This window comes from Equus przewalskii, chromosome 15 (assembly GCF_037783145.1).
Source record: "Equus przewalskii isolate Varuska chromosome 15, EquPr2, whole genome shotgun sequence".
Classification (NCBI taxonomy): domain Eukaryota; kingdom Metazoa; phylum Chordata; class Mammalia; order Perissodactyla; family Equidae; genus Equus; species Equus przewalskii.
Genome location: NC_091845.1, coordinates 8,572,029 through 8,594,212, shown reverse-complemented (window position 1 = coordinate 8,594,212; position 22,184 = coordinate 8,572,029). Strand labels below are relative to the sequence as shown.

At 44.2% G+C, this 22,184-nt stretch overlaps 1 protein-coding gene across 5 annotated transcripts in view; it reads left to right on the top strand.

Annotated features, from left to right (window-relative positions):
• The first annotated feature begins 11,742 nt into the window (after positions 1-11,742).
• Positions 11,743-22,184, top strand: part of MTMR14 (myotubularin related protein 14) — a 44,962-nt gene continuing 34,520 nt past the window's right edge. For 3 of the 5 annotated variants that reach the window (XM_070576606.1, XM_070576605.1, XM_008543066.2), the window contains exons 1-3: positions 11,758-12,048; positions 13,758-13,906; positions 19,609-19,717. In XM_070576606.1, the coding sequence (XP_070432707.1) occupies positions 11,893-12,048; positions 13,758-13,906; positions 19,609-19,717 (414 nt within the window). In that variant the 5' untranslated portion in view covers positions 11,758-11,892. Of the gene's footprint in view, positions 12,049-13,757; positions 13,907-19,608; positions 19,718-22,184 lie in introns of all 5 variants that reach the window. The other 2 variants (XM_008543069.2, XM_008543068.2) reach the window with 1 other exon arrangement.

Below are 22,184 nucleotides of genomic sequence, written 5' to 3'. Positions count from 1 at the left end.
AACAGACAGGAATCTCTCAAGTTTCTATCAAGTCGTTCAGCTTTAGTTTGCAAGGCTTCAGGAAAAAGAGCAGGTTCAATTCTCAATGATTCCAAACGAAAATGAGGTAAAGATTGAAAACATTAGTTTGGAGATGTGTAACCAGGTATTTCAGCAGAAGAATTCAGGATCCAGTCCAGTTCAAAGGTAGAAAAAAAAAACTCTAAGACAATTAACAAAACTAGGATCTAATATCCACAAATGCGTCTTATAGTTTTTCACTGAAACATAGTTCTTCTCTCTAAAATCACCCTCATTTTTACCAAAGATAGCCAAATTAAGACCAATTGGTTTGCAAAATAAGTTTAGTTTCAAGAAAACTTGGCCCAATTATTTACATAAGTGCAGCAAGAATAGCAAATGATCATTCAGGCTCTTAGATCTGCTTTGCTGGAATTTTTTTATGAGGAATCTCAGATTGAACCGTAAAGGCCTCTCGAGGCCAGAAAAGCCAAGCCAAGGACTTGCTGTCAGATTTTGCCTGCAGTACCTACAGATTTGGGTGGATTCCTCTCTTCTCGAGGTCTCACAAAATATTCCGAGGTTCTTTACATCTGCCAGATAAGCAAGCTTCCTTACTTACCAGGTAATATTGCCAGAATCTCTATACACAAGGTACCAGGCCCATATTTCCAAGTGGCTTACTTTTCGAAAGTCAACCTTATTCCTCAAAGACAGTATTAGTCATATCCGAGTCTGTATGTTTCTCTCAAATATGACATTCCAGTCAAAGCTTTGGCAAGATAACCAACGTGTCCTGTTATAAGGAGAACAGGTTCTTATTGAACTTATGCAAATAACTATATTGCCATGAAATAACCATACTCACAAAGAGTTTCCATATTCTGGAGGGATCAGGTAGGGAGAAAAAGACAAATGTTTCAGCTTTGCTCACAAAGGTATAATTTCACCAAATTGCTAAGTCATAGTTAGCACAAGAGAAAAGAGAAAAAGATTTTCTTGAATCTGAGAAAACAAAGCAAAACATCAAAAATCAACAATGTTTCAAATAAAAGTCATAAAAATTATAATCCTCAGTTCATTCAGTCCTGTATAATCAGTTCTTGATCTTAGTCTTCTGTTAGCAGTTTTATGCGGTCATCAGTTTCTCCATTAGATTTCTGTAATTTCTTACCCAGTTCAGTTCTATGATCTGAAAGTTTACCAGAAAACTGTGTTCCAGAGTAAGTGTCAGAGTCCTTTCCATGAATTCCTCTGAAGATGAGACATATTTGCAAAAGCAAAGAGCATCAGAGTAAAACAACTGACTGTAAATAACAAAAGTCTTAAAATGACAATTGACATCTAGAAACTTGGTTATTTCTGTGATATACAACACCTTAAACTAATCATTAGAATTATGGCTGATAGCCAGGACAGATCAGAATTCTAGGAATGCTATACAATTTCAGAACACTTATATCAGTAACATTTACCCACATACTACCAACTAAGAAAGATTATCATCGCTTATTTGACAATGCTTCCCATGTAGTTTAATAGACCAATAAGCCTAATTAGTTCAGAATTTTCCACCTTATAGGAAGAGAGAGCAAATTTCTCTGTGAAGTCCCAGTGGCCCTCTGAAAATCCCCAGAGAAATCCTCTTCCTTCATCCAGGTCAAAAGAAAGCCTTTATTCAGGACTTGAATATTTTTGAGGGAGAAGCTTGTCAAAAATATCAAAAGGTTTTAAACACTTGTTCAAATAGGAACAACCCTCACTGTGAAACAATGCTCAGGTATCAACAGCGAAAAAAAAAAAAACTTAATAGAGAGACCTGTCTTTTTGCATAGGAGATTATCTTAACCAAACATAGATCTTCTTCTGGAAACTTACTCAGAAGGAAAAACCTTTTATAATTTCTTTATCAAGAGCAGACTAAGAGTTTAAGAAAATTATCCTTTTTAGAGAGAAAGCCAAATTCTAATTCTTGTACCAGTTTACTTTTTCATATTAAAACCCATTTACCTAATTAGATTCATTTCAATCTTAACCAACTTGACCAGGTACAAAACTCTTTTCAGAATTTCTATAACTTTGTTTTGCATTCAGAATTTGTTCCATGCTTTCTTTCTTACTTTCTAGTACTTTAGGACAAATTTATCTTTCTTAACCGAACAAACAAAATATTTCCATTCTTTATACCGTCTTTACTGAAAACATACATTTTATTTTCCTTGAATACAGAACTGTTTCCATTATTAATTTCCGGTAGCTTTAATTATATATGTTAATTAGAATTTTAACCCTTACAGACCCTAGTAAAAAACTAAAAACTAAGCAATTATGAACTGTCTTTTATATGAACATTCTAAACACTTTTCATAATTTCTAGAAACATGACACTTTACAATAAAACACAAGGCATACTTTCCAATAGACCCAAATGTTTTTAACCTCTTTGCAATAAGAAGCCAAAGGTAGATAAACTTACATTTAATAATTAATGTCTAATATCTTATTTGGAAATGATCTAGGTACTCAACGAATTTTGTCATTTAAATTAACCTAGCAAAACTTCAAAATTTCAATTTACCAAAAAGATTTTGGAAGTTATTTTAAATACACATACCATAAACTATAATTATTGCTAAAAGTTTATCTATAAACTCTTATTTCATTTATATCTAAATCATTTGTTCCCAATAATGATGTTTAGATTACCCACAAAAACTTTGAGACATTAGACAAACAGCTAGCATTTAAAGTTATTATGCTGACAAATTTCTAACAGACAACATAAGCTCTTGTTTTTCTTCTTTTTAAACTAGTAAACCCAGGCTGCATTATTTGCATCACATGCAGTGCTAACTCTGGAGGACATGTCCAAAGATTTAAATCAAACCAACAAACTTAAACTTTCATTAACCAAAGATTAATCCATATCATCTTAACTTAAAAGACACTGGGTTAATTTCTATTGCATTTAGAATTTATGTAAGTGCTTACTTTAAGCCAAGTAAACAGAGCTCTTAGTTTTGGCCATATCACCCGGGGTAAAAATATCACACACATATAGACACACAGACACAGAGCCTTCACACCTATTGTTTAAAAAATCACTCCATGAATCAGGTACAATAATACAAATCTCCCTAGCTATGAATCCAAATTTTGTTCTGAGCCTTTTTACTAATATTTGTGGAGAAGACACTCAAGATGCTAGATTTTTTTCTCAGCAAGGGCACACTTATGACCTTTCCCCTCTTTTTTTTTTTTCTTCAGTCTTAGTAATTAGTGATGGGCTAGATAGTAGTTCCTGGAGAGGGGAGATGATAATCCTTTTTGAGATAAGGAACTGGGTGGAATCTGAACTGCCTCTAGAGCTGTATTTCCAGTCTTGCAAGGATTTTCCAAGGACAGTTGGAAGTTACTGGGTTTTAACTTAATGACCTTCTAGATTGACCCGCCTGTCCAACTACATCACAAAGGCACAGAGAAACTCCTCAAGTTTTCTCCAAGCTGGAGTTTCTGGGCATAACCCATCCAACTGAAAGCGTTTCCGACTAGTTAAAATGCACACAGAGGGTGAGTCTCCAAGGATGGTTGAGGCATTCCCCAAGGTGGTAAAGCTGGTGTCTGACTGACAGCAGCCAGAGAAAGGTTGCAAAGGTGCCTGACTGCAGACATCAACATAGTTATAAGCTCTAGTCAAATCCCACTTAGCCCAGGGCACTTAGTCCCTGAGCCAGCACAGGTGAGCCAGGCAGGGAAGCAGGAGGCAAAGGCCTGGAGAACAAAGGAAAAGAGATCAGGCCTCACCCTCATGGCCTCTTCCCCAAGGGTTATCGAGATAGAGGTCACACAGCAGTGCCCGTGCCAGGGCACACAACACCATCAGGACAGTTCACAGAATAAATCACAGGTCTCCTATTGTCATAACCAATTCAGTAGGCACCTAAAATGCTTAACAAGTCGATCGCCAAGAGAGGGCACCCCACGTGGTTGCCGGGGTGATCAGGCCCAGAAACCAGAGTGGGGGCTCCCAGGAGTGGAGCCTTTAACACTTTAAAGATTTCTTTGTTTCTCTATTGCAAAGCTCAAAAGGAGCCAAAAATGGTCACTGTCACTTTAAGAGAGAGGAAAGAAAAGGGTCCATTACCTTGAAAATTTCCTGAACCTAGGGCAGCGTCCTACTTGTTCTGCCTGTGGAGTTCCTATAGCAAGGGGTGATAGGGGGTCCCTCTGCCTTGCATACCTTGTACACCTTCCCTATTATGCCTGGCAGTCATTAAGTGCCAGGTGAGTTGTCCCAAAGATCACAGAACAGAGAAAAACAGTGAGGAAATTTTCCGCCGGTCTGGGGGACATTCTACTCAATTGCATCCTGGAACCATTCTCCCAAGAAGGGGTTCCCATACTCAACCAAAGGTTAGAGTTTGGTACTTTCCTTGAACTGGAGTCCCCATTGGGACTTTTCCCGCAGTTCAGAGCATGGTCAGGTGCCAGAGGAAGGGATCCCAATCCAGCCTTAGGAAAAGAAACCTTCCATGGGAGTCTTGGAGATTGGCGGCTGTCCTAATGACTTAAGTGGCCGACCCGTGCCCATGTAAAATTTGTCTATTAGATATAGAGTCAGGAAGGAATGAATTAATTCATTTTCCATCACCCTCAGGCTTAAGGTACTGATTCTCTTCAGGCTGAATGCCACAATTTGCCCCACAGGGTAGCCATGGGCAGCAAACGTGGATTCATACAGCTGTCCAAGAAAGTTCCCGATGGAGCAGTGAATTTAGATCCATCCTTGAAAAAGAGAAAGGCACAAGGAAAACTACAACTTCAGCTGACAAGCTGGTGAAGCAAGCTGGCTCAGCAAGCCAAGGAGTCAAAAGAAAGACTTCCTGGACTCAAGGCCTGGAAGTAGCGTTCCTCTACTCAAATAGCGTGAAGACAGGGCCTATGGGCAGTGAAGAGCTGGAGGATGGTGACAGAGCCCATGGCCAGGACTTAACAGGTCTTAGTTTATCGCATAAGGAAGTATTCCCAGGCAGACGTTTTAAAACATATTCAGGCAAAGTTGATATAACCTCTATAAAAAGAAAATCAGCTCAAGCATTCCAACTTTTTACAATCTTATCTACACTTAGACCTTTATATTTCACCAATTCAAGTATAACCTGAGTCAGGGTTTAAACCTAGTTACCATTTTCTTGCGTTTCCTTTTTCAATTTGGATTTTTTCATAGATACCAATAAAAATTATGATGAGAGCTCTCACAATTTTTTTTCCCCAATTTAGAAGTTTTCCGAATTTAAATGATCCATAGTCTGGCTGATTAGACGAGTAGGATCTTAACAGCGACTCAACCAAAGCTTAACCAAGGACAAAGAGGCGTCCCCAAAAGAGATCCAGAAAATTCACTCCCAAAAATAGCCTAAGAAAGTAAAGGCCTTCATTGCACAGCAAGCAACAAAGGTTGAGACGACAAAGGCCCCTTATGAAAGCAGTTGGGACCTCTTATGACAAACTTCCCCGAGAGCTTACACAGCCGGACAAAGAGTGTCAAGTTTCCCGGAGCCCCAGTCTATGTGACTGGCCGCCAAGATGCGTGCCGGTACATGCATCCTCCAATGGCGGAGACCAGAAAGATCACAAAGCCAAGCTCTCAAGACATAGAACAAGACAAAAAGCCCAGACAACAGGCTTATAGAGATGCCTGTGTCTTATGACAAACACAAAGACAGAGACAAGGAAAAGTCTATCGCTGGGAGGAAAAGGATCTACAACCAGTGAGTACTCAAATCCTAGAGTCGCTGAATCCAAGAAGCTAGCCTCACCAACATTTTCTCCTGCTAATCTAAATTTAGAAGAGCAAAAAACTCACCACTCTTGCTTCCATTGGACTCCGCAGGCAGAGATCTGGGAGACTGACGTGGTAAGAACTCTTACCTCTTGCCGGCTCTCGTCAGGGGTCCGGGATCTCTCGGCCACAGCAGTCCAGGAGCAAGCAGTGTCCAGCCAGTGAAATTTCATCCTGCCGACTACGCCAAAACTGTAGGGGAGAAGGACATTTCCTCTCCCCAAATGGGGGTTCGTCTGGCCGGAGAACGAATTAAATTCACATGAGACAGAATAGCAAGAGAAAATTAAACAAAGCTTTATGAGGAACCGTGGCCCGGGGCCTTTCTTCCCGAAGGAAGAAAGGGCACCAAAGAAGTGGGGTGCACACAGTGGTTATATACCCCCAAACGGGGTGTTTCACATGTGATTGAAATGTCCCTGCCACAATAGTCACAAGATTGCCCTGTCAGCACAGCGCTTGATGGACACAGCAGGTAATGGTCTGCTATCTCAGTGGGCGTAGCAGGAGGCAAGTCTATGTCTGGAGCTGGGCGGTCACAGGTGAGTGCAGCAGCAATCAGTTCCTAGCCTAAGGAAAGATGCTTAATCCTTAAGGAATGCCAATGTTGGGAGGGGGAGGGAAGTCAGTTACAGGAGGTTACCAGACTAGCACAATAAAATGCAGATTTTTAAGTCCTTGCCTTTGGCATTGATTAAGAGTTTCTAGAGAGAAGGTCATCTCCTTTCTTCTTCCTGGTACAGAGAGGGAGCCACCTTTTACAGATAGAGATTTACCTTACAAATGTAAACGTGTCCTAACAAAGGGCAAGTTCCATTCCTCAGAGCCTCCTTCCCTGTCCCAGTTTATCAAAAGCAATCAACCTCAAATAATCCTGATGCCAAAGAGACATATCTTGGGGTGGCCAATTCCAGGTCCCCACAGTGCAAAATTAGAATTTGGTTTTCTCTCTGTTAAAAGGACAAACTTTCCTTAGATTATTAGTCTGCTCTTAGTAAGAAATTGTAAACAAAGGTTTTTCTTTACCTTTTAAGTAATCTGCCTGGAAGGCAAAGATTTTGTGTCTTACCAAAATAATTCACTGTGCTTTACATTGTCTTTATCAGGTCCTTGATTACTTACGAAAACCCGGTCTTGTCAATATCAAAAGCGCTAAGTGTTGTTTGGGGTTTTTTTTCATTGCAAGTATGTAACTTTCTGTATTTGCCTTAGAGGTCTTTAATTGTCACTTTGGTTAAGTGGATATTTTTTAAAAATTTCCCCCAAATCAAATTCTAAATAGTTTTTTTGACCTCGAACTAACGTTGGGGTTTTCCAGACAGTCCTTGTGATGAGGATTTTTAGGCTGCTTAATTTTAAAATGGCTTATGATGAGGATTTTTAGGCTGGTTAGTTTTAAAACTACAGATGAGATTCAGGCTCCAAGGAGTGGAATTTGTTTGCCCCTTTGTTGGGAAACATTTACATTTCTAAGGGAAACCTCTATCTGTGAAGATGCCTCCCTCTCTGTGCCAGGAAGAAGGGGGAATGGTCTTATCTCTAGAAGCTCTTAATGGGGAAGGCAAGAACTTAAGTTGGTTGCTGTCTGGCAATCTCATGTAACTGGTTTAGGGTGGTGGTGTCTAACCCTTCTAACCTTTACTTAATCCGATTTGATTCTTGTCTAAAAGTCATGGGATCACCCAATGACCAGACCCCACCTGCACTGATACCATTTTAACTTTTTTTCATGTTCTTTCCTTTGTCTTGTAAAGAGATGAATCATATACCTATGCCTTAAATTTAGCCCTAACCCTCAACTCGGGGCAGCAGCAGGAGCTCTGACTGCCCGTGGGTCCTGTCCCCACGCACCAGCTCTGCCTGCCCATGGGTCCTGTCCCCATGCCAGCGGGGGCAGCAGCAGAAGCTCTGCCTGCCCATGGGCTCCGTCCCCATGCCAGCGGGGGCAGCAGAAGCGGCGGCAGCAGAAGCTCTGACTGCCCATGGGTCCTGTCCCCATGCTATTCCACACTATTCTCTAAATAAAAGAGCACTACTGCCAGATCTTGAGAGTCTAAGAAATCTTTCTTTCGACTCCTCGGCTCACCGACCCCGCATCACTTGGAGCATCTCAAAAGATTTGTTCTCTCCTTATAAAAAAGAGAAAAGTTAAGGGGCCGGCCCGGTGGCGCAGCGGTTAAGTTCGCACATTCCGCTTCTCGGCGGCCCGGGGTTCGCTGGTTCGGATCCCTGGTGCGGACATGGCACTGCTTGGCAGCCATGCTGTGGTAGGCGTCCCACGTATAAACTAGAGGAAGATGGGCACGGATGTTAGCTCAGAGCCAGGCTTCCTCAGCAAAAAGAGGAGGACTGGCAGTAGTTAGCTGAGGGCTAATCTTCCTCCAAAAAAAAAAAAAGAGAGAGAAAAGTTAACTAATTAGGCTTATTTGATATGTAAAGTTACATAATAAGCATTGTCAAATAAGAAGTGATGTTACCGAACCTGAAGTGAGTTCACTCACCCGTTGCGCAGCAAGCCAATCTCTGACACCGGGTGTGGTGGAAGAAAGTAGGAATTTTATTTTTTTGCACAGCGGCGCTGAGCAAGGAGAGAGGGCAGCTAACGCTCAAATCCCAAACTCCCCGAAAAGCTAAAAGGAAGGGTTTTTATTTGGGGCTTTAGGTAGGGGAGGGGGAGCATATGGCTTTGCTGGTCGGAGCTTTCTCACCAGCCTGTCTTTGGCCTTGAGACACTTGCAGAGAGGAGGGAGCTCATGACCTTGCTGGTCAGCAGCTTTCCCACCAGCCCGTATCTCTTTGCGGGAGGAGATAGTCCAGGTGCTTGTCCTTGACGGTGTCTGTCTCCATGGAGCATAGTGGATTCTGGAGCCAGGAAGCCAGAGAGTAAGCAGGGAATGAGTGTTTTGGTTTTAACCCCAAATATGCTGGGTTTAATGTGGGGAAACTGATATCAGGGTCGATATCAGTGATGTTTAACCTTCTTAGTTTATATACGTATATGTTATTAACATGCATTCCAGAAATTGTATAAATTTCTAAAAATCTGATATGTCCTGCTATAATGTTGTGAGTCATAGTTCCAGTTATCTTAAAATGTTGTGTGTCACAGAAACAACCAAATTTTCTTGTCAATTCCATTATAATCAGCTCTCATCATGTCTTTAACTATGGGCATCTTTAAGCCTTTTATCATTTACAGACAGTTATTGTTTCACTCTGATGCTTTTGCAAAAGTGAGATACATGGAAATGACCCTAACAAGTACACATGACCATTGACAGCACTGTCACATTACAAAGTGTTGAAAGTCGGATGCATATTTCACAACTGAAGAAGCCTGCACCTGACATCTGGGCCTGTGTAAATGCCGGAGGCCTCAAAATCAAATTGACTAGGAAGAGAAGTAGCTGATACTGAGGAACAGTAGCCCCCCCCTTATCTGCAGGAATACATTCCAAGACCCCAAGTGGATGCCTGAAACCATGGAGAGTACCAAACCCTCTATATACTAGGTTTTCTCTATACATACATACCTATGATAACATTTAATTTATAAATTAGGCACGATAAGACAGTAACAACAATAACTAACAATAGAACAATTATAACAATATACTATATTAAGAGTTACCGTAGATATTAGAAACCTCAGCATGCGATTTTTTTCCTTCCTTATTAAGTCAAGAACTTTCACCTTCTCACTTAAAGGAAGCACTTAACAGCTTCTCTGTGGCATATCTGAATTGCCAGCATCACTACTCTTGCACTTTGGGACCATTATTAAGTAAAATAAGGGCTATTTGAACACAAGCATTGCAATGCCATGGTGGGTGATCTGATAAGTGAGCTGGATACACGTGACTAATGAGAGGGTAGTGTATACAGCGTGGATGTGTTGGACAAAGAGATGATTCACGTCGCAGGCAGAACAGAGCAGGACAGGGCAAGATGTCATCGTGTGACTCAGAAGGGTGCACAATTTAAAACTTATGAATTGCTTATTTCTGGAATTTCCCATATAATATTTTTGGACCGTGGTTGACTGTGAGTAACCGAAACCATAGAAAACAAAACCACGGATAAGGGGAAGTGCTGTAGAGCGCTTCCTCCCAAGACATCAGATCAAAAATGTTTCTTTCTGTTCTTCCTTCCCTCTCTGATCATCCTTTTCCTAATTCTTACACCATGAAGGTCTTTTTGGTTCTTTTGTCCACCTTTTCCCTTGCCCTGGTCTGGAACAATAATGCCATTGTTTACATTTCTCAAGCCATTACAAAGGAAGGTAATCCAACCTCCAACCAACTGTTGGATTTGCTATGATGCTAACGATCCTGTGGTTCTTTCTGCCCATCACAAAACTCTCCCTGATTTCCATTGCCTCCGTGTCTCCGGAACAAGCTCACTGGATTAACATTTCAGGGGAAGTGGAAACGCAGTTATACGAAACACATGAACAGGCCAACTGAGCTAATGAAGTATCCCCCTCTTTGGGATCATTTCTTGACTTACTTGATTCTACCTGGTTTGGCTCATGGGGACCCTGCCTCAACGGTGCTCTCCTTACCCTAACATTGCTTTGTTGCTAATAATTATTATTGTCTCTGTAATATGCTGTGTTCTCTCAAAATTTTTAAATACACGTGGGCAGCCATTGAGCAGCCGACAGATGGTCTCTCTCCAACTGGAAGGACAAAAAAGGAAGGAGGAACACAACCAGCTCCAAGAATACACGCCCGACATCTCTCGTGAAAACCACACTGAGACCTAAACAGGCAACGGTAACTGAGGTTCACACTAAAACCAAGATTTTTGATCAAACCTTTTGAATGGTCAAGAGGGTAATCAAAAGCTGGGACTGTTGAAATAAATTTCTAGGCCCAAGTCGCAGCCACTTCTGCCTGGAGCGCCGCATCGACAAACCAAAACTCAGATAACTTTCTGTCCCTGTAAATGTTCTGCTTGACCAGAAAAGCAGTGTACCTGGTCAGGCAATCCCAAAACGCCAAGCCAATTTTGGGCTCCCTACTGACTTTCTTGTTCCTTGTTCCTTCTTCATTTTCTAATTTTCTCTTCCTTGTTCCTTATTCCTTATCCTATAAAAGTTTCCTGCCTTCTGGCCCATTTTGCAGTTCTCTGGACCTTTGGGAACAGAGACTGCCGCTGAATGAAGTGTTATGTTGTTTGTAACACCTAAATTGTCTCCCTTAATCACTTTTTAACAGTAGTCATCTGTTAGAGACCAACACTGAAGTATTCACAGACGAAATAACGAAATTTGTTTTAAAATAATTCTGCTGGATGGAGATTGATTAAACAAGATACACTGGCATGTGTTGATTATTGTTGAAACTGGCTAATGGATAAGCGAGGGTTCGTGATGCTATTCTGTCCACTTCTGTGAATGTTTGAAATATTCCACTAAAAATAAAAGAAAAAGAATACGGGGCTTTTCGATCACAGAATTTCAAGCCAGTCGTAACTCCCGGCTTTTTCCTCAACAAAATGGGTTGAAGATACTGGCATTATAATCACAGGGACGTTATGAGGAGCAGTGCAAGTAAAGTGCCTTATGAATGCTGTTTTATTGCTAGTTCACACTACTACTATGGTTGCCACACCAATTAGTCATCTCCAACTGTACCCTCCTCCTCGCCCTGTTAATGGTTCATTCCACTCTTCCTCTGGTTCCGTCCTCCCAGTTCCCGCACTGTCTCCCCACCCCCCGGCAGCCCCAGTGGTTTAGCCCGGCTTCCCCGGGGGAAACCCCTTGGGGCGGAGCTCGAGGTGTCTGCAGGCTGCAGCGTCCCCCTTGCCGGAAACCACTTGGATTGCTCCGCGTCGCGGGTGGGCCGGTAATCGTGGGGCGGGGCGCGAGTCCCGCGCTCCGATTGGCCAGACCCGAAGTAAACATCCGGCAGAGTGGGGCGGGGCCGGAAGTGGAAGGGGAAGGCGGTGGCTCAGGCGGTTCGGGAGGTTCCAGGTTTGGGGTCGATGTCTCCAGGTGCCATGGGCCGGGCTGCGGCGCGCTGAGGGGGCCGCGGGGCTGGGCCATGGCCGGCGCTCGAGCCGCCGCCGCCGCCTCAGCGGGGGCCTCGGCGTCTTCGGGCAACCCGCCGCCGCAGGAGCCGGGGCTCGGGGAGCTGCTGGAGGAGTTCTCCCGGACTCAGTACCGGGCCAAGGACTGCAGCGGCACGGGCGGCTCTAAGGTGAGTCCGGAGTCGCGTGAGCAGAAGGATAAGGTCCCTGGCTTGAGGAGTTAACAGAGGAAAGGCTGAGGTCAGGGGTCAGAAGAAAGACAGGGAAGTTCCCCTGGACCCCGAGAGAAGGGTCCGGTTTAAAAACCAAGGAGGAACTGGGGTCAGAATGAGCAAAGGAAGGAGCCCTTTTGGTTTAAGATAAGGGCTTTAGGAGGTCAGGGATCAGAGCTCAGGGACCAGGTTCAGAGATTAGAGAGGAGGAACTGAGGAGGGTTATTCCCCTGCATCAAGTTTAGGGTCAAAAGTCCCCAGTGCCTAGATAAAAAAAGACTAGGGGATTTCTCCTTGTCAGAGGTTAGAATGAAGGGGCTCGAGTAGTGGGGGCAGGATGGAGCGAGGAGATGAACCGAGTGTGTTGCCTCCTTATAAAGTCTCTGCATGACTTTACACCTAGGTCCATCCCTTTCCTTCCCCTGTTAGAACAGGACAGCCTCAGTTTGCTGATTGCCAGACCTGGAAGGCTTCCAGTCTGGACAGGCCATTCCCACCCTGGGCACTGTCTGGCAGTCCAGTGGGAATCTTGCTGAGCCTGCCATCTCTCATTCTGCACATGGTTTTGGCAGGCTTAACATCAGATTTTCCAGTGGCATTCTGTTTCAACCTGGGCCATGAAACTCTTGTTTGGCTCCAGAAGTTCCCTATGCTGGGACATTCCGCAGTTGGCATCTGCTAGTCTCTAGAGTAACCCAGCAAAGACTTCAGTAATGTTGGGACTACCCCACTCTCCAAACAACCAAGTAATTATCAGAACTTAGCCTGAGGACTACCTGCATCATCTGAGGTTGCTTATTAAAAATAAAGATTCTTTGGTCCCACCCAGTCCTACTAAGTCAGAATTTCTGAGGGTGGGAACCTGGAATTTGCATTTTTTAAACAGACTTCTTAATAATACTCCTGCACCTTCAAATTTAAGGATTCCTAGTTTAAGCTACTGTGAGTTTTTTCCTCCCCATTGGTCTTTTGAGTGGCTGTAGTGGTCAGTTTTGCTGGACGACTCTTCCATCTTACGTGCCCCTGAAGATCACACTTGTCACAAGTTGTACCTGACTTTCACTACAGTTGGCCTTGAAGGCTCTCTGAGACTCCTGATCTCTTGCAAGCTTCTCAAGATGTTACAGGTCTTATGCCTTTTTTCTAGTGGACCTTTCCCTAAACTGTGAACAAAACGAGCAATTTTAGGGGGAGCTTTTCCTTCTGTTTCATAAGCAAATGGCAAGTAAGGAGAAAACTGTCTGCAGCTTTGACTCATTACACTAACTAGAGCTTCTAGGTACTGGTCTGTGGCTGGAGAATGGGGAAGAATCTGGAGCCAAGGGAAGATAATTACTGCTAGTTAAAGTAACCTGGAGCAAGTTCTTAATATTTTATGGATTATGGACCCCTTTGAGAATCTAATGAAAGCTGTAATTCTCTGCTTCAAATGCTTAACACATAATTTCACTGCAATGTTGAGGGGTTCTGAGTCCCTCCAAAAGTGTATGGGTTAATGAACTACACATTTAGGGCCTGTGACCCAGCAATTTGTCTCTTCTTGGGATTGAATAGTAGTCACAGAGGCACATGTCAGTTCCAGTGACTTCTCCAGGTCAAAAACTGCCTAATTCTCACACTCAGAACCACAGAATCTTCTTGATGCTCAAATCTCCTCCTCTGTGCAGGTTGAGCGCATTGAGAAGAGATGTCTGGAGCTGTTTGGCCGAGACTACTGTTACAGCGTGATCCAAAATGTGAATGGGGATATCTGCGGCCACTACCCCCAGCACATCGTGTTCCTGGAGTATGAGAGCTCTGAGAAGGAGAAAGACACGTGAGCATCATGTGACCAGAGTAGTGCATGTCTGGGGAGGCCTTGATAGCTCATCCCCAGGGCAAGAAGACTACAGCTGGGCAGGAAGCTGGGCGGAGGCAGACTCACTTTCCCCACGTGTTAAGCCTTATTGGCACCTTTACTTACTTCAGGGTTTGATAAGTTAGATTGGCAAGGTAGCATGGCATAGAATGAGGCATTGTGAGTCACAGCCCTGGACCTCTATTTCACTCCCACCTTAGAACTCATTGTCCTAAGACAGCTGACTTCACCCCTTGCCTCTCTGAACCTCAGTTTCCTTTTTTTCTTTTCTTTTCTCTTTTTTTTGGTGAGGAACATTGACCCTGAGCTAACGTCCATTTTCAATCTTTTTTTTTTTTTTTGCTTGAGGAAGATTGTTGCTGAGCTAACATCTGTGCCAGTCTTCCTCTATTTTGTATGTGGGACACTCCCACAGTATGGCTTGATCAGCAATGTGTAGGTCTGTGCCCGGGATCCAAACACATGAAGCCTGGTCTGCCAAAGCAGAGTGTGTGAACTTAACCACTGTGCCACCAGGCTGGCCCTTCAGTGTCCCTTTTTAAGAGAGTGTAGGTGGGAGGTATGCTGTGTCGACATGCTTAAGAGCCTAAGTCTGGAGTCAGACTGCTTGAGTTTACATGCTGGCTGCCCCACTTGCTGGCTGTGTAACTAACTTGGGCAGGTTATTTAACCTCTTTGTCTTTTAGTTTTCTCATCAGTAAGTCTCTACCTCTGTTTAGAAAAGTGGCTAGTGCAGTCCCTGATGATAAATGGGGCTATTGTAAGCCTGATATGTTTGTTGTAAGAATTAGAAATCTCAGGGGCTGGCCCACAGCCGAGTGATTAAGTACACACGCTCAGCTTCAGCGGCCCAGGGTTTCGCCAGTTCGGATCCTGGGTGTGGACATGGCACCGCTCATCAGGCCATGCTGAGGCGCGTCCCACATGCCACAACCAGAGGCACTCACAACTGGAATATACAACTCTGTACTGGGGGGCTTTGGGGAGAAGAAAAAGAGAAGATTGGCAACAGCTGTTAGCTCAGGTGCCAATCGTTGAAAAATAAAAAAGAAACCACAGCTTCCATTTATTGAGAGCCTCCCAAGGCCTGAGTGCTTTCTGTGGGGTAACCGTTCATATCAGAGCGGACATAAAGCGCCTGGCGCAGGATGCCGCCGATGAGTAGTCAGCAACTGGTAGCAGTCGTGTGACACTAATAAATTATCACAGCTTCGAGGTTCCAGGAAATGCTTTATTGATCTCTAAGTTTGTTCCCCAGTCTCCCTGCTTGCTACTGATTTTCAGGGCATCCCAGGAGCTGTTGTCAACAGTATCTGTGAAAGCCTGCCCTGTGGATGCAGTACTGTGATGAGAGCTACAGTAGAGTCGTGCTGCAGAGTGCAGCAGGCCCTCACTGAAAGCATGCGCATCAGGAACCCAGGGACTGGGTAGAGGTCCAGAATCTCAGGCTCCGGAGCCACTGAATCAAAATCACAGTGTAATAAGATGCCCCCGCGATTCGGATGCACATTAAGGTTTGAGAAGCTGCTGTCCGCAAACCAGGAGAATGCTTGATTCTGCCTGCTTTTGAATGTTTGGCAAGATCTCCTGCTAGAGATTCTTTGGAGCTGGAACTGGAAGAATGAGTAGGAGTTTCCCTGAAATGTCCTTAGGGACCAACTTGTATAGAGACTTGATTGTCAGGCCAAGGAGTGTGGACTTGTGGGTGTTACAGGTTTTATGGTGCCAGCATCCCCTGAGCACTCATTAAAATCGCAGGTTCTAGGGCCTCTCCTAGGCCCTCTGATCAGAATTTCCAGAATCTCCATTCCCAGAGAGCTCCTTAGATGAGTCGTACCTATGCTATAGTCTGAGAACATCTGCTGCCGGCCACAGGGAGCCACAGAGGGCTTTCAAGCAGAGGAACAACCAGGTCGGAGGAGTTTAAGGACTGAGCTTTAGTTTCCTCACCTGTGAAATGGGAGTGTCTGTAAGTGTGCCCATCTCACAAGGTTGTGGTGAGGTTTGCTGAGAAAAATGAATGTGTTAGAAAAACAGGGGCTGGCCCCATGTTGTGGTGGTTAAGTCCAGTGAGTTCTGCTTCCACAGCCCAGGTTCGCAGACATACACCACTCCTCAAGCCACACTGTGGCGGCAACCCACATAGAAAATAGAGGAAGTTTGGCACAGATGTTAGCTCAGGGCCAGTCTTCCTCAAGCAAAAAAAGAGGAAGATTGGCAACAGGTGTTAGCTCAGGGCAACTTTTCCTCACCAAAAATAATAGAAATTTAAACTATCATTATAAAGAAAAAAAATGGATTGTATATAGATCACAGAAATTGTATCCTTTCCTGGGTTGTATAACCTAAGAACTCGAGGGATCTCAGAGCCTAAAGAATTGGGCTTTGTCATAGCTCTGTTATTTATGGTTCTTATCTCCTCCTAACTTCTTCCAGAGTTAGGTAAACTCACCTTCTAGGAACCTTACATTTTCTGAGAAAAAGCTCTTTTTCCTTGCTCTTGCCCTCCTCTCCACCTCTTCAGTGCCGGCTGGTGGTTTTCTGTCTGTGCCCTGAGGGCACTCTGATACTAAGCTCAGCTGTGGTCAAGGATGGTACTCCTCCAACTTGACTTGGTGAGTGAATCACCTGGGGCTCTAGTTACAACGCAGAGTCTGACTTGGTAAGTCTGGAGTGGGGCCTGAGCGTCTCTGTGTTTTCTTATTATAAATCATAGTATCAGGTGGCTAAGATCATGGGCTTCAATGTCTGCCCAGAAGAGTTTAGAATCTCAGCTGCCCTACTTACCTGTACTGTGACCTTGGGCCAGTGATTTCACTCACTAAGCTGCTTCCTCTGTAAAATGGGGCTAATGAGGACTGAGAGAATGTGGGTCTAAGCTCCTTTTTCCCAAGTATCTCTTAAATGATAGCAGCAGTAACATTTATCTCAGGAAGATTTTGGGTACATAGTAGGAACAATTAACCTAGTCTGGGAGTGTGGTGCTAGTCTGGAAAAGCTTTCCATTGGAAGTTATGTGACAATAGCGCTTGATTTTCTTTGTTTGAATATAGTTTGTGTGTAAATGACACTCATGAAAAATGAAATCCAATCAAATAATTCAATTAAATAAATATCAAAAGAAATCTCACTACCTGGCAATGTCTTCCCAGAAATTTCAGTGCATATGTTACAGACATAAATACACAAGCCTACATTTGTTCATTCAAGTATGGGTATCGTGTGACAGACATAGCTCAGTGCTTAGCACTACAAGAAAAAGATCTTAAGGTGGACAGATAATAAAAATAAAAACAGGAACTACTGACAACAGAACCTGGGTTTTTTGAGTAGGGGAACCAGAAAATGAACCATTAGCTAGTCTAAGAAGAAAAGGTTGTGCCTGCCTCTACGTTAAAAGACTGCCCAGAACCCCAAAGAGGGAAATACTGGCACGTTCTCCACATTGGTTTTGTGGAAAGTCTGCTGACTGGAAGGACTCAGTCTGGGAGAATCAAATGCAGTTTAGTTTTAAGGTGGTAGAGCTCAGAGGACTGCTGATGTGAGCTCAGTGAGAGTCACTTGCGACAGATGGTGCTGACCAGATCTGGGAAAATGGCCTGGGGCTGCCAGAGGTGGGAGGAAGACTACTGTGAGCAGTATTGTCTGCTGTTTTATATTCCTGTGGAGTCTGAGTTTAATTAGGCAATCGTTGCCTTCTTATTTCATAGAGAAACTGTGAGGGAGGGGAAGGTGGCAGAATGCGGTTTTCCAGGAAGCCGTGTGTTTTCAAGGGGCTGGCTGGTTGGCTTATGCCCCCTACAGCCACCCCAGCCTCTTCAAGTTTGCCATTCTTCCTCCTTCCTTTGGAAAAGAAAATAATTTTGATTACAAAAGTAACATCTTAAATCAGACCTTAGAGAAAAATACATCATGGGAAGAGTAAGTCCTGTTCCTTTACCCTCTGTTCTCTTTCCAGGATCATCAAACTGTTGGTCCAAATTTTTATTTGAAGACCCCTTTTTAACTTCAGTTTCAGACCCTCACTTGACAGTAGTTACAATTTTAGTAACTGTGACTTGAGAATATATTTATGAAGCCTGCTAAGAAATCAGCAGGTTTTTTTTTTTTTTTTTAAAGATTTTATTTTTTCCTTTTTCTCCCCAAAGCCCCCCCGGTACATAGTTGTGTATTCTTCGTTGTGGGTTCTTCTAGTTGTGGCATGTGGGACGCTGCCTCAGCGTGGTCTGATGAGCAGAGCCATGTCCGCCCCCAGGATTCGAACTAACGAAACACTGGGCCGCCTGCAGCGGAGCGCGCGAACTTAACCACTCGGCCACGGGGCCAGCCCCAGAAATCAGCAGTGTTTTTAAAAGACTTTGTATTTTTATTAATGCCAACAATATCCAGATATGCTTAAAAAGGTACCACAGATGTGGGGAGTCACTGAACTTACTCCTTCTGAAACAATTATTTGTATGCCTGTGCCATGCAATAACACGCGGATCCCTAGAAGGATTAGGATGGAGAAGGACTTAAACGCCCTCTAGGACTTGACCTGGAAGCTCAGCCCTTGTAAGGAGGAAACATGAGAGTCTTCCCTCCCATCTGCTCAGCTTCTCTGCATAGCTGGGATCACTTCCCACTCTAACTTTCCTGGCTCTTGTTTCTCTTGCTACCAGAAGCTCTGACTGGCTGATTTGAGGCATTTTGGTAAGGATTAGTAGGTGAATCTATGAGAGTAGACCCTTATTTTAGGGGTCTTCTTATTTGACGTGACTTGATGTGGGTGTGACTTGCTGGACCTCATTTCTAAACCTGACTCTCTCTCATGTTCTTTAGAAGCCCCCTTACTATATCTGGGTCATTAACTACTGTGTGTCCCACTGCCACAAATACCTTCTCTTTCCCCTCCTTTGCTCTAGCGTTCCCTGCCATGTTGGCTATTTGGACTGTTAAAGATAGTTGGAGGGGCCAGCCCCGTGGCCGAGTGGTTAAGTTCTCACACTCCGCTTTGGAGGCCCAGGGTTTCGCCACTTCGAATCCTGGGTGTGGACATGGCACTGCTCGTCAGGCCATGCTGAGGCAGCATCCCACATGCCACAACTAGAAGGACCCACAACTAAAAATATATAACTATGTCCTGGGGGGCTTTGGGGGAGAAAAAGGAAAAAAATAAAATCTTTAAAAAAAAGAAAAGATGTTGATGAGGTATCAGAGGCTTATAGCCATGTGGAGTGGGAGCCTTCATCTTATCCTTCCCCTTAAAAGATCACAAAAGTGGCCCTGTGATTTCCCGAGGATCCCCAGGCACCTATTATCTTACTGTGAAAGTAAAACAACTGGACACTCTAGATATAATTAACATTCAGTTTACTGTGTATATTTCTGTTTTTTATATGCCATGTCTTCAGTTTAGCTCACTTATGTTTTCATCTTAAAAGTTCTGAAGTCGGGATGACTTAAATTTTAATAACTATAATATGGCACTTTTTTCTTTTCCTGAAAAACTTAAAATATCCATGATTAGAATTTAGGAATTATAGCATTTATTAAATTTCAAGTGAGTATTCACACACATATATGCAGACCTAGCATGGGGTCTGTGTGAGCACACACACACCTGCATAAAATGCCCACTTAGAAGCCAACCTGACCTGCTTCTCTTGCCCATGTGTTAGGTTTCAGAGCACCGTGCAAGTGAGCAAGTTGCAAGACCTCGTCTACCGCAGCAAGACGGCCAGGTGCAGGGGACGGTTTGTCTGCCCGGTGATCCTGTTCAAGGGCAAGGTAAGATCACACCATAGCCTTGCATTCCCTGAGACCCTCTTCTGGGGTAACCAGCTTAATGCAAAGTGTAGGGTCTTCTTGTTCTTGGTGTTTGCCCCCTGAGTGTTGGGTGGTTACTGGGTGCCTGGTGGTGTGAGAAGTAGGCCCCAGAGAAACAGACCAGTTCTGATACCACCTTCGAGAATGAGTCTAAGTAAGGAAGGGATGTTCACACTAGGGTACCCCACCCTGTGTTCTCGAGCCAGACTGCCTAAGTTCAAGTCCTGGGTCTGTTACCTGCTGCCTGTGCAAGGCCTCAGTTTCCACCTCTATAAAATGGGAACAGTAATCATGCCTGCCTCAAAGGTTTATGGAATAGACTAGATGAAGTGAGTTAATACATTGTTGTTTGTTCATTCTTGCAATCATATAATTCACCAAGTATTTATTGAGTGCAGCACTGTTTCAGACCTAAAGATGCATCAGTGTGTAAAGCAGATACAAACGCTTACCCTCGTGGAGCTTATATTCTAGAGACTTTTGTTAGTTTAGCTTCCCAATATGGTTTCATTTCACCTATTTTATTATAATCCTTTGGTGTAAGAGATGTTCCCATTTTGCAGATGAAATGAAGGCTCAGAGTGATTAAATAACTTCCCCCAAGTTTACCTTAGGTGCCTAGAGATCTGGGATTCGACCCTATGCAAAACTCCCTCAGGCTACCACCCTGTGACTTAGGTCACATGGTGTGGTGGAAGAGGCACTGAGAGGGGCAGTGGGCTGACAGAGTGAGGGCCTCGTTCAGTGAGTGGGACTTGACTTGAGAGCGTTGGAGGACAAGCAGAATGCTAATTGGCAGAAAGGGGTAGGAGGGTCTTCCAAGCAGGTGACGCAGGATGGGGAAGGCATGGAGGCAGGAACACAAGCGGCCCAGAGACCTCCCTGAGTGGAATGTTGGAGCAGAGCATGAAAGGGAGTGAATGCAGGAGGCCAAACACTGACCAAGAAATTTATATTGGCAGGAGAGCCATTGTAAATTTTGAGCAGGGAAGTACAGGGTGAAAGTAGCATTTTGAGGTCCAGGAGAACGGACTAAAGCAGAGCCTGGAGTGGAGGAGGTGAGCAAGGACAGTCTCTTTATTCATTTAGCAGATATCTGAGTGCATGTGCGTTGGTCCTGACGGCTTACCGACTGCAGCTGCAGGTACCCAGCATGCGTGGTCAGGGGCCAGGGCAGGGCAGTGGGGAGGAGAGATGTGAGGCTTGTGTCAGTCCCTCAGTGTGCTTTTATTTCGTAAAATGGGAGATGGGCAACTGCGAAAGAGGAGGTAGGAAAGGAGACTTGGCCAAAGGCTTTCTTGAGCGGTCGATTTTAGGGAAGAGTGTGTGTAGAAGTTAAGTCCTAGAAGTTGATCGTCTTAAAGCTGTTTGTTCCTGGTGGCGCAGTGGTTAAGAGTGCACGTTCCACTTCAGCGGCCCAGGGTTTGCCGGTTCGGATCCCGGGTGCAGACATGGCACCGCTTATCAAGCCATGCTGTGGCAGGCGTGCCACATATAAACTAGAGGAAGATGGGCACGGATGTCAGCTCAGGGCCAGTCTTCCTTAGCAAAAAGAAGAGGTTTGGCAGCAGATGTTAGCTCAGGGCTAATCTTCCTCAAAAAAAAAACAACAACAAAAAATACTATTTGTTCCCCCTTACCCTTAGGAAAGTCTTCATGTTCCTGGAAGTTATTGGAACTCCAGTTGAAAGACCACCATGTTTGTCACTAGAAGTTGCATAGGAAATACTCAAACCAGTGTTTCCCAAAGTGTGTAACATAGAACACTAGTTTAAGGATATGCTTGTGAAAAGCATTCCCTGTCAAACGAGAGTGAGAAACACTGCATCCTAGAATGACCTGACCTCTGATCTCCAGATTCATAAAATTCGTGGATGTGTGTCCACTGACATAATAAAGGCTCTGAGAAGTCATGTAGCAGACAGGCCTGTGTGGCTTTGTCAGGTGTGGTGTTTCTCACTCATTTGTCTGCAGACCATGAGTAAGTAACTTCCCTGAATGCATTTGGGAAAAGCCACACTGAGCAGCTTAGCCCAGTGGCGGAACTGAATGGCAGGTTGTTAGCCTTTGCAGGCAAGGCAGGCCTGTGAGAAAAGAGCCCTGGGCCGGCTGATTTCAGAGGGAGTGTGAGGAGTTGCTTCAAGGGATGATTCTGAGGCGGCTTTGGCATTCTTCAATGTTCATGAGGGCTTTCCATTAATCCTGCTTTCTTCTCCCTTTGCACCTTCTTGTCCAGGCAGTGAGATACCATTTCATACCCGTTAGCTTCCCTTGACTCAATCAGTGTTCACTTACTTAATACCTGTTTACATTGTTCTATTCTAAGTGAGTGTTTGAAAGTCTGTCGTTTTCTCTCTGCTATGATCCCTTTGAGGACAGAGGTCTTGTCAGACTGCTGTCTTCCCAGCACCTAGCAAAGTACCCGCCC